This window comes from Erythrolamprus reginae, chromosome 5, assembly GCF_031021105.1.
Source record: "Erythrolamprus reginae isolate rEryReg1 chromosome 5, rEryReg1.hap1, whole genome shotgun sequence".
Taxonomy (NCBI): Eukaryota; Metazoa; Chordata; class Lepidosauria; order Squamata; family Dipsadidae; genus Erythrolamprus; species Erythrolamprus reginae.
Window position 1 is genome coordinate 50,825,617 of NC_091954.1, and position 16,597 is coordinate 50,842,213.

At 37.3% G+C, this 16,597-nt stretch overlaps 1 protein-coding gene across 14 annotated transcripts in view; it reads left to right on the forward strand.

The window, feature by feature from the left end:
* Nucleotides 1-4,152, forward strand: part of FGFR2 (fibroblast growth factor receptor 2) — a 184,410-nt gene extending 180,258 nt beyond the window's left edge. For all 14 annotated transcript variants that reach the window (XM_070752590.1, XM_070752580.1, XM_070752584.1 and 11 more), the window contains one exon: nt 3,031-4,152. In XM_070752590.1, the coding sequence (XP_070608691.1) occupies nt 3,031-3,195 (165 nt within the window). In that variant the 3' untranslated portion in view covers nt 3,196-4,152. The remainder of the gene's footprint in view (nt 1-3,030) is intronic.
* Nucleotides 4,153-16,597: the final 12,445 nt, after the last annotated feature.

Genomic DNA, 16,597 nt, shown 5'->3' on the forward strand with positions numbered 1-16,597 from the left:
TTGATTCCAGAGGGCCAGAGCCCCCACAGGGAATGCTCTTCCCCTAGGCCCCACCAAATGACATTGTGTAGTTGACGGGACCTGGAGAAGGCTGACTCTGTGGCACCTGTCCCGTCGCTGGGACTCATGCAGCAGGAGGCAGTCCCGCAGGTAATCTGGTCCGAAGCCATGTAAATGGATTTATTTATATTGTAAATATATTCTCTTTCAAGGTCACAATAAATATTAGTTGAATATTTATTATACCACCCACATAATGCATTTATGGTGAAATAAAGGAACACTTTTATTTTGTACTGTGTTTTTAAGTTTTGTAGAGTCAAATAAATTGACACTTTGAAGAATCCTTACCTAGTGATAATGATAATAATACTTGACTCTAGATGGTTATGCCGTAGTAATTTGGATCTTCTAACTTTAGAGTGATGTGTATAATCTAAAAAACATGTCAATGTTTATTTGTTAATCTTAGCCCTAACCCTAAACCACTTTTTTTTTGTGTGTGTGTGTGTGTGTGTGTGTGTGTGTGTAACATATTTCTACTGATAATGAAATGGAAGGTAGACTACTATAGATCTATTTTGGGCTTATTTGCCTTCATCAGGTAGCCACACCCTTACTTCTTTAGTTTTGCTAATACAGGATGATACACTAGAATTTTAGTATTTGTACATAATATATAGTACATACATACATACATACATACATACATACATACATACATACATACTTACACACATGTGTATATGTATATAAAACATAATTTTGCTGATAATGAAAAGGAAGGGATTTTTATGATAAGGCTGAATATTGTACTACAATTTTAACTGGGGGGGGGGAATAAGGAGGAATATGTTATGGCTAAGATATGCAAGTTCTGAAACTTAGATTTAGTTTGAAATATAGTTTTTTCCAAAGAGTTTTTGGAAGCTATTAGGATGTAGGATACATTTGGATAATAACAAGGGAAAGATATTCTGGAATGTGACAGTAAAAATTACATTTGTGAGCCTATGCCAATGGCTACCCCCAAGTGTTGAAACTGAATAAGAGTTATTGCATAAATTGGTTGTAGGCCTGTATTGACCGCATAAATCTGTTGAATCTGCTGAAATCACATGCATGCAATCTTCTTCTAATAGCTTCCTCCTTCCATTTGTGCCAAAAGTGTTTTGCTCCATCTTATTTTTCAAAGCCCTCATTCCAATTTATATGAGAAAATTATTACTTTTTTGAAGTCAATGAGAGCTTGGCCATTGATGGCAGAGGCGCCACAGTTTAACCCTATATAGTCTGATGAAATTCATCTCTGGATAACATAGAGATAACAGACACCAGACATGAAAAAAATGCTTATGAGATATGGAAGTAACGATAGACCAAAAGCTCATTGCAATTTCTTTTTTACTATGTGTTTTGTTCTTATTTATTTTATAGTGAATTTATCATTACCATCTTAACTATTTTGACTTTTTAAATGGTGGACAGGAAAAGTGTTTGAAAACCTAGCTTTATACAATTGGTTTTTCTCATCTCAGAACCAAAATATGGTTTAGCAAATGAAAAGATTACATTTAAACGAAAACAGCTGTTCTGCAGAAGTTGAAAGAGAAAAGAAGCAATTCAAGGAGAAAAATAACTTTATTCTCCTGCCAGAACTGTTATTTCTAGAAATGTTTTAATCTAGCTTTCAATTTGGTTGATCCAATGGCTGGTTTTGCTTTCATTGAAATGCAGTGGGCACTGTTCAGCAATAGTTGTTCCTTTGCATCCATTCTTTTTAAAATTATGTATATAAATGACTTTTTTCAAGGAACACTCTCAATTTCTTGTGTGGTTTTGGCTGATTTCACTGATGCTTGCTTAAAAGAATGGCTCAGTTGATTGGGTCACACAATTATTCATGTAGCAAAAACAAAGCACATAAAAAAGTACATTGTACTGCAGCTCATTTACCCTCACTGAAATGTCAAGGTATTATAAAACAGTCAGTTTAGTTGAATGAAATGATCTTTCCTTCTGCAAATCATTTCCATGTGTTGGACAAAAATAGTTCTCTGTAGGGTGATTTTTTTTTTAATCATGGCAAAAAGTTTTGTTTGATGTGGTTAGTGTATGTGTTTCAAATAGTGTGGTTGAAGTTGATGTTGGAACATATACAGTACATATGCCTCAGAAATCCTTTTGCTGTTGTTTTGGTTTTCCTTTTTTGTATCTCCCTGAAAATACTTGGCTTTATTTATTTAGCTGGTATTTCATTTTTATCCTATACTATCCAATGGTGATTGAGGTATAGGATTTATCCTATCCTATACTTCCAATGGTGATTGAGAGCAGAGAAAAGGGGCCTTTTTCCTTCACCATTCTCTTATTGCCTTACTATTCCCGTGAGACCAGTGTATTGTTTATTTATGAATGCATTCAATAAAAGATTGTTAAAACCAAAGCCCACACAGGCAATTTTCGTATTGTATATATTTTTAAATCAACATAAATGTAAAACCATCTAAAATATAGCATCTATATAAAAATAATTTTAAAAAGCTATTTAAACTCACTTAAAGTTAAACAGCAGTTTACAGCACATTTTGTAGGATGAAATTCTGCAAAGAACTCTGAAAATACCCTCCTTCTTCCCAAATAATTTGAACTTAATGGTGAATACTTTTGCAAAGCTCATGCAGCCGTTCTTTTGGGCTTAAGCAGCTTTGTGTAGGTTTAGGTAGTGTCTACCAGTCTAAGCCTTGAGATCATAAGTAGCTCAAGATTATCCAGTAATTTTCATAAAGGGGATGTACATTGTAAAAAAGAGACACTTGTGACCAGTAACTAATGGGAAAGGCCTTCATTTGTTTGTTTTTACTTTGTGGTGTCTATTAAACCAGTGTTTCCCTGGCTGGGGAATTCTGGAAGTTGAAGTCCAAATATCTTCAAGTTGCCAAGGTTGGGAAACACTGTATTAAACCATATGAAGCATGGTATTATCTTAAGGCAATACAGATTGACTTGCTTGTTTATTTTTCATTTCAGGAATACCTAGACCTTAGTGGACCACTGGAACAGTATTCACCTAGCTATCCAGATACCAGGAGTTCCTGTTCTTCAGGGGACGATTCTGTTTTTTCTTCTGATCCCATGTCTTTTGAACCTTGCCTCCCTAAGTACCAACATATAAATGGAAGTGTCAAAACATGAAAAGAACTTCTGCCGATCCACAAGGGAAAGAAAGCAAAGCATCTATCTACCACATGAAAAAAAGTCTCTTGCTTTAGACTCACAATATTTTCTTGTACATAAGAAATATAAGGACCAAAGAAAAATCAAAATTGGCCTAATTATTTGGGGAAAAACACTAGCTTGGAATATCACCAAATATTATGAAGAGAAGAATGTTCATGGCCATTTGTGGACACCCATTAACAAGTTAGCTCTTTGGCCCTGAAGCCAAAACAGCCTTTCGAAAGTCAATGGACAAGTTGGACTTGAGGCAAACTTCAGACCAGCCTTCTTTGTTTATTTTGTAATATTTTGAGAAAATATATGTTGACACACACTTACAGAGCACAAATGCAATATATAAGTGCTGGATGTATGTAAATATAATCAAATATGTACAAATCTATATTATATATTTACAATGAACTATTTTTTGTATTGATTTAAAAATGCATCCCCCACTTCAAGGAAATTAATCTTTTTTTTAAAAAAAGAAACAGCTATTTGTAACTACTTTTCTTGCATAAGACTTTTCTTTCCAATCCTCCTCCTCCCCCTCCCCTCCCTCTTTCTCTCCTTCCCTTCTTCCCTCTTTCCTTCAAATCCAAAGGTGAAAAATATTTTACTTTCAGGGAAAATGGTATAGCATTAATTTATTAATTAATTGGTAATGTACAAAACAATTAATCTTTTATAGGGTTGTGTTATGTTGTAATTTAAATGGCATTTCTATGCAGACAGCACAAAGAACTAGTAGATATATTGCTCAAAAGTTACTAGTTGTCAATTTTTTTAAAGAGAGAAATATTTACAGTATATAACTAATTCTGGAAATTAAAGTTCTGATTAACTTGGGTTTCAAACTTTGAATGAGAAGCTGTTGCTTTAACTAAAACCAAAACTCTCAAAAATAAAAATGTGTCTTTTATCAACAAAGTATCCTTTTCTTACTCTCTTCAGTTCTTGCACTGTTACACTTCAAGACTATGACTCCTATACATAACTTTTAAAGAACAAAGCCGAAACAGCCATTTAGAAAAACATTCTTCTTAAGTTTTCCCAATTTATATCTAGGAAATTGTTTAACCGGATGAACACAAACAAGCAGTGAACAAATTTTAGACATACTTAAAATAAGAATGTATTATAACTTGTCTAAAATGTGCTACAATTTTTAAGTGTCCTCAGTCAGGTATTTGATTAGATACTACTGGTAGTCCTCAACTTATGAACACAACTGAGCCCCAAACTTCTCTAATTAAGTAAGACATTTGTTAAGTACGTTTTGCTCATTTTATGACCTTTCTGTAGTTGTTAAATTAGTAATAATGAATCTGGCGTTGATTTTATTTATTTATTTTATTTATTTTATTAATTGGATTTATATGCCACCCTCTCCAAAGATTTTGCTTGTCGGGTCGCAAAAGAGGATCATGTGACCCCCAAGACACTGCAAACATCATAAATGTTAGTCAGTTGCCAAGCATTAGAATTTTGATCACATGACCCATGGGGATGCTGCAAAGGTTAGAAGTGAAAAATTGTCACCAGTCACTTTTTCTGTGTTGTAACTTTGAATGGTCACTAAATGAACTGTTGTAAGTCAAAGACCACCTGTCTAGCATTGCTTCCTGGCTGTTTTGATGTAACTTTTTTTAAAAAAATATATTCATATTAAAGTAACAAAATTGAGAAAGTTGCAAGTAGCAATTTCAGAACTTCATTGGAATATTTTTCTGAATAGTTACTTAATAGTTACTTAATGTCTATTTATTATAAATAATTACAAATTACAAATTAAACATTGGTGTCTGGCCTGAAATACAGTATTAGATTCCTGTAACATGTTCATCTAGTTATAGTAAATTGGCTATGATATTTTGTTACCCATAGTTACTTGGTAATTGATTAGTATGTTAAAGCCTGAACACCTTAGGAAGAGTGCTGGCTGTTGGCAAGCTACCTTATTTTGGTGACCTTTGCATAAGGAAGAAATGAATTGGTTATGGAAATTAATGTAATTAAAATGTTAATTATAAGCTATGGAAAAAAAGAGCTTTATTGGCTAACTGTATCAAAATAATACAATGCTATGTGAAGAGCTGTATGTGATATGATATTTTATACGGTTACTCCAGAAATAATGCTTATTATTTTATATTGATGGACTCATGAAAGTTCTGCAAGGATTTTGCACAGATGCCCCTACTTTTGGAGAGTGCAGTGGCATTAAAAGAAAAAGAGAAATCTTACAGAAAGTCTTTAAGCTGCCAAGAATCACTTTTACATTTTGGAGAAGCCAGTGCCCAAGATGGACTATTTTGTCTAGACATTTATTCCTGGCATAGTTTAATAATTTAGATCCATATTCAGTAGAATATAGTACTCCTTCCACAGACTCTGTTGCCACAGAGATGTATAAACTGAAAAGTAAATATTACATTTGGGAATGTAAGCTCAATGCCAGCCCATGAGATGACCACACGGGTGTTGGAGTAAATATACTTAAGGCTGTCAGATGACTTAGCATTATCTTGTCCTGGAAACAGATTTGGTGGAGAGATGTACTTTTAAAGCACAACTTGTCCAGGTAGTTACCCCCTCCCCCAGATATAAATTAAAACCCTAATTTATAACCAGGATAATTTATACATAGCTACAATTAACAAGGAAAAAACAATTGTGAGAACACTCAGCACTATTTTTGGATTTACAACACCGAGGGAGAAAAGAAAAGGAAAAACAATGGAACAAAGACACAATTTAACTATTTTTCTTCTTCTGTTTTATAATAATCAGATTTTTTAATATTTTAATATTTTTTAATTTAAGGGTTAAAGCATCAGATTCTGCACAGTGAAATTTTTTTTTAAGTATTAGTGAGTCTTCTGGTGGGTTGGGTTGTTTCCAACATTGGGCTATCGCCATTCTAGTTGCGGTCAATATATGTACCATTAAATAATATTTCTTTTTATCTATTTTTTGATCTATAATTCCAAGAAGAAACACTTCAGGTCTTCTATTTATTTTAATTTGTAGTATATCCATTATCCACGTTTGTATTTTGATCCAAAATTTCTTTATTTTGGGGCAGGTCCACCAAATATGATAATAGGTCCCCATGTGTTCCTTACATCTCCAACATTGTGCATTTATCCCAGTATACATTTGTGCTAGTCTTGCCGGGGGGAGGTGCCATCTATAGTACATTTTGTACAGGTTTTCTCTGAATGCTGTTGATTTAGTTAATTTGTAATTTTTTGACCAGATTATATCACATTTATTTAGATTTACGCTGTAGCCAAAATTTCTGCACCAGCTATGTATATTGTTTTTAACTATATAACCCTCCATTTTATAGTTTAACAAGTATTTTTAAAGTTTAGAGATCATTTTCTTATCTTGTTTTAGAATTATTTTATCAAGTTCTACTTCTCCTTTTTGTATCCCATTTATTCTTTTATCTTCTTGATATCTTGATTTTATTTGGTTATATGGCCACCAACCCATTATTATCCCACTTTTTTCTAATTGCTCCCTTGTCTTCAATTTACCTCTTCCATTTAGTAACTGATAGTAATTGACCATTTTATTTAATTTTTTTGTGTTGGGATGCATTATCGCCTCCATGATAGAGAACCATTTCAGGGTTTGTGAATAATGTGCTCTTTTAATTCTGGTCCATACCTCATATATTAAATTTCTAATAATATGCTGCCTGAATTATTTATGAGTTTTATCTTTCCTATCCCAAAGAAAGGCATGCCACCCTAACATCAAATCATGCCCTTCTAATGATAATAACCTTTTGTTCTCTAATTTAATCCAGTCTCTTAACCAATCTATAATTGATGCATTGTAATATATTTCAAAATCGGGTAAACCAAAGTCTCCTTGTTTTATATTGTCCTGTAAGTACTGTATTTTAATCCTGGTTTTTTTCTCTGCCCAAATAAATTTTGTTATAATTCTATTAAGTTTTTGGAAGAAAGGGGTTTTTTTTAAGTAATTGGGATTGTTCTAAATAAATATAGTATTTTGGGTAGAGTGGAAATTTTAATTGCGGAGATTCTTCCAATAAGTGAAATCAGTAATTTGTTCCATTTTTCTAATTTTGTTTGAATTTCTTTCATCAAGACTGTATAATTATCCTCTTTAATTGTTATTGCCCTTGGTGACAGTTTTATACCTAAATATTTAAATCTTTTCACAATTTGTAATTCTAATTTATTTTCTAATATTTGCTTTTCTTTGCTTGTCAATTTTTTTGTCAATATTTTAGTTTTCTGTTTGTTCATTTTTAATCCTGCTACTTTCCCAAATTTAGCAATTTCATCTAATAGTTTTTCATCGGATTCAATGGGGTCTTCTATACTAAATACTAAATCATCGGCAAATGCCTGGTTCTTATATTCTTGTCCTTTTATTTTCAGTCCTTTAATGTCTTTATTGGATCGAATCTGTGTTAGTAGAATTTCTATAGCCAATACAAATATTAGTGGGGAGATAGGGCATCCTTGTTGAACACCTTTTTCAATGTTTATATTATCTGTTAAATCCCCATTAATAATAACTTTGGCTGATTGTTAGGAATAGATTGTCCGAATAGTTCTTATAAATTTTTATTTAAATTTCATCTTTAATTGATTTATAAAAAAAATCCAATTTAAATTATCGAATGCTTTTTCTGCATCTAAAAATATCAAAGCCAAATTTTTCCCAGGATTTACTTCGTAATACTCTAATATATTTATTATATTTCTCAAATTATTTTTAATATTCCTATTTGGTAGGAAACCATTTTGGTCTGGGTGTATTATTTCATTGATAATCGTTTTAAACTTTCTGCTAGTATTGATTCAAAGATTTTATAGTCAGAGTTCAAAATGCTATTGGTCTATATTGTTTAATTAAGTGTCTTTGATTTGGATCCTTAGGTATTAAGGTAATTAATCCCTCTTTCCATGATTGGGGGATTTTCCCTTTATTGAGCACTTCATTTAACATTACTAACATTAGCTTTTTTGTAGGTTCATGTATTTGTTTATAGAATTCCACGGGAATTCCATCTGCCCCGGGTGTTTTATTATTATTTTGTTTCTTGATCGCTCGCTCCAGTTCTATCATTGTTATGTCTTTCTCCATCCTATCTATATTAATTTCGGATATTTGTGGTAGTTCAGACTTATTTAAATATAATTCTATGTCTTCTTCTCCTATTTCATCTCTTTTATATAGCCCTTGAAAGTAATTTTTAATTATCTTTTCCTCCCCCTCTATATCAAATTGTTTCTCTCCCATTTCATTTTCTAATTGTTGGATATATTTCTTTTCAGTTTGCTTTTTTAATTTATATGATAGCCATCTTCCTGGCTTATTCGCTTGTTCAAAATGATTCTGTTTCACGGATTTAATCTTTTGGGCTATCTCCTCCTGTACCATCAGATTATTTTTATGTTTAATTATTTCCCTTTCTTCCTTTATTTCCACATTTTCTGGATCTTTTAACCACTTAATTTCCAATTCCTCTAGTTCCTTCTGGTTTTCCCACATTTGATTATTCTTATTTTTGTTCTTTTTGCTCGTATATGCTATTGTTAAACCTCTAACAAACGCCTTTGTTGTATCCCATATATTTTGAATCGATGTATCGTTATTCCAATTTTTTCCCCTCCCAACCTATCTTATAAAACATTTGGGGGACATTAGATGAAAGATCAGTTTGGTCTAGTGATTAAGGCACCAGGCTAGAAAGCAAGAGGCCATGAGTTCAAGCCCCACCTTAGCCATGAAAGCCAGCTGAGTGATGGGCCAGACATTCTCAGCCCAATCCACTTCACAAGATAGCCACGGGGACAAATAAAAGAAAGGTATGTTGGATATGTTTGTAAAAAATAACAAAAGCAGGATGCAAATAAATAATAAGTTGTCCACTATAAATTTAACAAATAATAAGTGACCAAAAAAGTCCCCAACCACTCCTTTCCTATTTTTTAAAATTGCTTAATTGATTCAGTATTCATAAATAATTACACAAAAACTGTCTGAACTGACAGTGTTTACCATTTAGCTTTGATGGCAATACTTCAAAAATTGACGTCCTTGGAAATATAAATAATAGAATATGTACCTTGTTTGTTTGTATTGCTTATTTCTCTACTCAGTGAGAAGCCAAGTCATTTACAAAATTGATGTCCAAATTCCATCTACTTAAAAAAACACAGAATGCCTCTAAAGCAGGATTTGGCCAGATCAGGTACATACCTGGCATAAATGTGCTGTAACTGAGAAGAAAGTAGGAGAGGGTAGTTGATTATTGTTTTGATAAGTTTTAAATGTGGAGCCATTAGAAAGATATATAAAGCAATGAAGAAATTTAATATGACTGAATTATTACTTTTAGCTTGGCTATTGGATAAATATGAATAAAAAAGAAAAAGAGGTGATAATGTAAAAACTGATGTGCAAAAGGAAGAGTAATTTATTTTTTTAAAGAGACTTTCGTACATTCTTCTAAGTTTGAACTTGTTTCAATAATGACTCAAGGTTCATTCCTTCCCTTCCCTTCCCTTCCCTTCCCTCCCATTCCTCCCCTCCCCTTCCTTTTTTTCAATTTTATCTCCTTTTTTCTTTTCTCGTCTTCAAATTTATTTGATTTGATAAAAGAGGAAAATATATTATTTACATGCTTTTTGGAAAAAATAAACCAATTACCTTCTTTGAGCAACAATGCACACATTGCTACATAAGAGTTGTGATGGTGTAGTTAGAATGCAGTAGTTCAGGCTATTTGAATTGCACCAGACTTAAGGTTGACTCAGCCTTTCATCCTTCCAAGGTCAGTCAAATTAGGACCCAAATTGTTGGGGGCAAAATGCTGACACTGTAAACTGCATAGAGAGGGCTGTAAAATACTGCAGAAGTGGAATACTCTTAAGTTCTGTTGCTATTCTGCATAAAATAGATTTAGTACCAGCCAATTCTTTACAGGTAGCACTCAAGGTACAGCAATTCATTTAGCAACTATTTGAAGTTACAACTGCATTGAAAAAAGTGGCTTATAACTTCTCCCCATTCTTACAAACATGAATGTGATCAAAATGGGGTGTTTTGGAGATGGCATGTATTTATAATGGTAGCAGGATCTTGGTGCATGTGATGTTACCTTCTCAGATAGCTTCTGACAAGGAAAGTCAATGGGAGAAGCTAGATTTGCTGAATGAGATGTGATAATGATTCACTTAACAACCATGGTAAAAAAAAAAGTCACAAAATCAGGCAAGACTCATTTAACAATTACCTTCTTAGAAAAGGAAATTGTGGTCACAATTATGGTTGTAAGTTTATGATTACATATATTGATTACTTCCCAACTTGATGGAATTTCAGGCGATCAGAAATTTAAAAAGCCATGAAACTATTTTAAAACCAATAACTAAAATAAAAAACCCACTTCATAAAATTGTTTCAACAAATGGTCAGCCAGGACATGTTCCACAAAATTCCAGCAGTAAAATGAGATCCAGAAATAAGTTTCTTGTAACTAACAACAAGATACTTTACTAAAAACGCTCAATTTTAATTTACTTCTAAATAATTGTGAGGCAGTACTCAAATCTCCCCCACAATAAATGAGAAATGGCTCAGATAATAATCATATTTCTCTCAAACCATCATGAGGTTTAGAAAAGTATGAAAGGATTTAACTCTGAAGGATAAATTCCAACATTTGAGAAGGAAATAAGAAAATGATACAATTCAGCCAAATTTAGAAAAGCAGGGGTTTTTTTCCCTTTCAGAAACCCCGTTGAAAACAGACAAGCCATCTTAAAGGTAAATGTAAAGGTTCCTCCACACATGTGTGCTAGTTGTTTCCGGCTCTAGGGGGCAGTGCTCATCTCCATTTGTAAGCCAAAGAGCCAGTGCTGTCCGAATATGGCTCTGTGGACATGTGGCCAGCATGACTAAATGCCAAAGCTGCACAGAGCGCCGTTACCTTCCCACCAAAGTGATCCCTACTTTTGTACTTCCATTTTTTATGTACTTTTGAACTGCTAGGTTGGCAGAAAGTGAGACAAGTAATGGGAGTTCACTCCATTATACAGCACTAGGGATTCGAACTACTGAACTGCCAACACTCTGATCGACAAGCTCCGTGTCTTAGCCACTGCGCCACCATGTCCCATTAAGCTTTCTTAGGCTTTAACTAAAGGTAGTATCACATTATGTGTGGCAGTATCATTCAGCTTTTAGATGGTGGAGAACACGTTCTCTTTCAAAGATAATGAATGTAGACTTGGAAGATTTTTGTCATGCATATGGAATGGGTTTTTTGTTTGGGATCTATGAAGGAATAAAAATGTGAGTTCATAGACATGGAACATTTTTACCACCAAAATTCACCTCAATAGCTTTCCCCCCACCAATTTTCTTTGGTACTAAATCTGTTTTAAATCTGATAGTGACTCTTTTTGGTGCAGGTGAAAGTCTTTTAAATAAATTAATAAACAATATGAAAGCAGACAATCCCCTATTTCATTCTGGTCATGCTGACTGATTGTAATGTCTTAAGAAAATGTCCAAGGAGATTCTTAGTCATCCAGGTCATGGCTGTCCCAAAGGTGCTTTTTTTAAAGAGGCAACTGGGTTTTTTTTGTTTTTCTTTGAAGTGGTTTCGCTTCTCATCCAAGAAGCTTCTTCAATCAAGATGAGATGTGAAATGTCTCCAAAGAAAAACCAAAAAGTCCAGTTGTCTCTTTTAAAAAAGCACCTTTGGGAAGTCTTAAGAATTTTGTTTTTTTCAGAATTGGTGGTGAACTAGGAAGCAAACTTCAAATTCAGGGCTTTGGAACTATTTGCCTACATCCTGGAAGCTAACTTCTGTGAAGCCTCAATATCTAGAAAGAGACTTTATACCACACATTCTGACTTGTTTAACTTTCTGGTGGATGGCAAGGATAGTCCTGTAATTTTGATTTTGGTAGACATGCATAACCCTTTTTTTGATATGAGGGACCATGGTAGAAGGAAAAATAAGTCAGAACATCAGCAAGTTCAATAATGCTACATTGAAGTTTGCATTTATGCTATTTGCTGGATTATGAACAAGAATTATATTGAAAAGCAACAGGTACTTGAGTGATATTTGTTACCTTGTAGCATAGCAGTTCTCAATTGACAATTTCTCTCTCTGATCCATATAGGTGGAACCACTATCTAATTGCCTGAAAGATTTCTCTGGCTGACCCAGATGTGGGCAATAAAACTGAAGAAAACTCTACCAAACTCCGATTTTTCAACTATATGAATACCTGCTGTTGTTCTTTTGAACTTCATAACCATCACATACTAGTGTATGCCAAGGCACATTCAGACCTGGTGAGCAAGCATCTAGACACAATCGTATAAGGAATTGTTCATGCCAGATTAGTGACAGGAAGGCTGCTGTCAACAGACAAATCTGTTTGGCATGCTGCAAAGCAAAGTATTTTGTGACTAGGCATGTCTCCAACATGCCAGCTATTCTACCTTGGGTCCTTAAAACTCTAAATGTGCTTCCAGCTCCAAAGATTTGTCCACTTGTGGAATATATAGTTAAGTATATATAAACATTTTTTACATGAGGGAGTTTATACAAACTTGACTCTCACAACAATTGTTGGTCCTGATGTGCAATCTATAGTTACTAAATGATAAAATTTGAACCACTCATGGATGGCATTAAATGCCAGAATGATGACATGGCAGTATTAGGGTAAGGGATTTCCTTCCTGCTGTATAAAAATGTTATCCACCATTCTGAATTATATAAACCTATACAGTGGCATAAAATTTGTTCCCCTTCCTCATTATTTCATCGCACACACACACCTACAATCAACATCATGAAACCCACCAATAATTCTTCTTAAATTGTCCCAGTATCAAAACAGGAAGGATTACACTGCCGATCGGTTTCTGTTGGTAATAACCTTTAAAGCCTTACATGGCATTGGGCCAGAATACATCCGGAACCGCCTTCTACCGCACGAATCCCAGCGGCCGATAAGGTCCCACAGAGTTGGCCTTCTCTGGGTCCCGTCAACCAAACAATGTCGTTTGGCGGGCCCCAGGGGAAGAGCCTTCTCTGTGGTAGCCCCGGCCCTCTGGAATCAACTCCCCCCAGAGATTAGAATGGCCCCCACCCTCCTTGCCTTTCGCAAATTACTCAAGACCCACCTTTGTCACCAGGCATGGGGGAGTTAGGATATTCCTTCCCCTAGGCCATTACAAGTTATGTATGGTATGTCTGTGTGTAATGTTTGGTTTTTATAATAAGGGTTTTTAGTTGTTTTATTAAATTGGATTGTTACATGTTGTTTTTTATCATTGTTGTTAGCCGCCCTGAGTCTGCGGAGAGGGGCGGGATACAAATCCAATAAATAATAATAATAATACACAAATCTGTATCCTAATTATAAGGGCAAACTAATATATGCATATTGTGACATTTATGTCAGCATATTACAGTAGCCGTGAGAAAGAGTTCACTAATATTTTTGGCTGTTTCTGGAACTCTGCTTTCTGGAAACCAGTATAATCGAAGCTGAATACCATTTCAAAAATAAATGTATATAAGAATTTCAAAAGCAACTGTCAGAAATCATTTTAATTAGGAACCCCCGCCATAGGAAGCAATACGCCACTTATGATCAGCTATCCACATCCCCTTGAATATTTATTAATTTAGGTTATATTTCATTTATTGGATTTATATGCCACCCCTCTCCGAAAACTCGGGGCGGCTAACAACAGTCATGAACAATGTACAGTAAAAATCCAATACTAAAAAAACTAACTTAAAACCCCTTAATATATAAAACCAGCATACGTACAAACATACCATACATACAGTTATATCAGCCTAGGGGGAGAAGAAGTCTTAATTCCCCCAGGCCTGGCGGCAGAGGTGGGTTTTGAGTAGCTTACGAAAGGCAAGGAGGGTAGGGGCAGTTCTAATCTCTGGGGGGGAGTTGGTTCCAGAGGGCCGGGGCCGCCACAGAGAAGGCTCTTCTCCTGGGTCCCGCCAAGTGGCATTGTTTCGTTGACGGGACCCGGAGAAGACCCACTCTGTGGGACCTAACTGGCCGCTGGGATTCGTGCGGCAGAAGGCGGTTCCTGAGATAATCTGGTCTGGTGCCATGAAGGGCTTTATAGGTCATAACCAACACTTTGAATTGTGACCAGAAACTGATCGGCAACCAATGCAGACTGCGGAGTGTTGGTGTGACATGGGCATATTTGGGAAAGCCCATGATTGCTCTCGCAGCTGCATTCTGCACGATCTGAAGTTTCCGAACACTTTTCAAAGGTAGCCCCATGTAGAGAGCGTTACAGTAGTCGAGCCTCGAGGTGATGAGGGCATGAGTGACTGTGAGCAGTGACTCCCGGTCCAAATAGGGTCGCAACTGATGCACCAGGCGAACCTGGGTGAACGCCCCCCTCGCCACAGCTGAAAGATGTTTCTCTAATGTGAGCTGTGGATCGAGGAGGACGCCCAAGTTGCGAACCCTCTCTGAGGGGGTCAATGTTTCTCCCCCCAGGGTAATGGACGGACAGATGGAATTGTCCTTGGGAGGCAAGACCCACAGCCACTCCGTCTTGTCTGGATTGAGTTTGAGTTTGTTGACACCCATCCAGGCCCCAACAGCCTCCAGGCACTGGCACATCACTTCCGCTGCTTCGTTGACTGGACATGGGGTGGAGATGTAAAGCTGGGTATCATCGGCGTATTGATGATACCTCACCCCATGCCCTTGGATGATCTCACCCAGCGGTTTCATGTAGATGTTAAATAGCAGGGGGGAGAGGACTGACCCCTGAGGCACCCCACAAGGGAGAAACCTAGAGGTCGACCTCTGAACCCCCACTAACCCCGACTGCGACCGACCGGAGAGGTAGGAGGAGAACCACTGGAGAACAGTGCCTCCCACTCCCAACCCCTCCAGCCGGCGCAGAAGGATACCATGGTCGATGGTATCGAAAGCCGCTGAGAGGTCAAGAAGCACCAGGACAGAGGACAAGCCCCTGTCCCGGGCCCGCCAGAGATCATCCATCAACGCGACCAAAGCAGTTTCCGTGCTGTAACCGGGCCTGAAACCCGACTGCTGGGAACCTAGATAATCGGCTTCTTCCAAGGACCGCTGGAGCTGGAGTGCCACCACCTCCTCGACAACCTTCCCCATGAAGGGAAGGTTGGAGACTGGATGGTAGTTGCTGAGTACGGCTGGGTCCAGGGAGGGCTTCTTGAGGAGGGGGCGCACGAGCGCTTCTTTATAGAGTGTTGGAAAAACTCCCCTCCCCAAGGAAGCTTTGGTAATCTCCTGGGCCCAGCTCCATGTCACCTCTCGACTGGCCGAAACCAACCAAGAGGGACACGGATCCAGTGAACAGGTGGCAGAACTCACAGCTCCAATGGCCTTGTCCACTTCATCATGTGTCACCAAGTCAAACTCCTCCCAAACGTCTCCCAGATGGACAAAGACGTTTAGCCCCAGTCACCTCGACTGACTCGTCGTCAGTCGACTCTGTTTTACAATTGGAGTCGAGATCGGCCAGGATCCGAGCGATTTTATCAGCGAAAAACGTGTTAAAGTCCTCGGCACTACTCTGTAAGGGCTCCCCAACTCCCCCCTGATTAAGAAGGGAGCGGGTTACCCTAAACAGAGCGGCCGGGCGGGATTCCGCTGATGCAATCAAGGCGGAATGATACGCGCATCTTGCCGCCTTGAGCGCCACTTTGTAAGTCTTAATAAAAGCTCTTACAAGTGTTCTATCGGATTCGGACTTACTCTTCCTCCATCGCTTCTCTAGACGTCTCTTCTGGCGCTTCAACTCCCGGAGCTCCTCGTTGAACCATGGAGCTCTACGGGGTCTAGCACCACGGAGAGGTCGCAGCGGCGCAATTCGGTCAAGGGCCTCCGCTGCAGCCTTGTTCCAGGCCTCAGCCAGAGACTCTGCCGGACTGCGGACGAGTGTATCTGGAAGAACCCCAAGCGCCTTCTGAAAACCTTCTGGATCCATCAGGCGTCTGGGGCGGAACATCTTAATTGGTTCCGCCTCCCTGCGGGGGAGGATTGGAGCCAGGAAGTCAAGCCGCAGTAGAAAATGGTCTGACCATGACAAAGGCAGCACTTCTAAGCCCCTTAGTCTCAGACCATTACTCAGTTGCTCAGAGAGGAATACTATGTCGGGTGAGTGCCCCCCCTCATGAGTCGGACCCTGAACTACTTGAGTCAGGTCCATGGCTGCCATGGTGGCCATGAACTCCTGTGCCAGTCCAGAGGATTCGCCGAGCGACGGCAGGTTGAGGTCCCCCAAGACAATAAGTCTAGGGAAACCC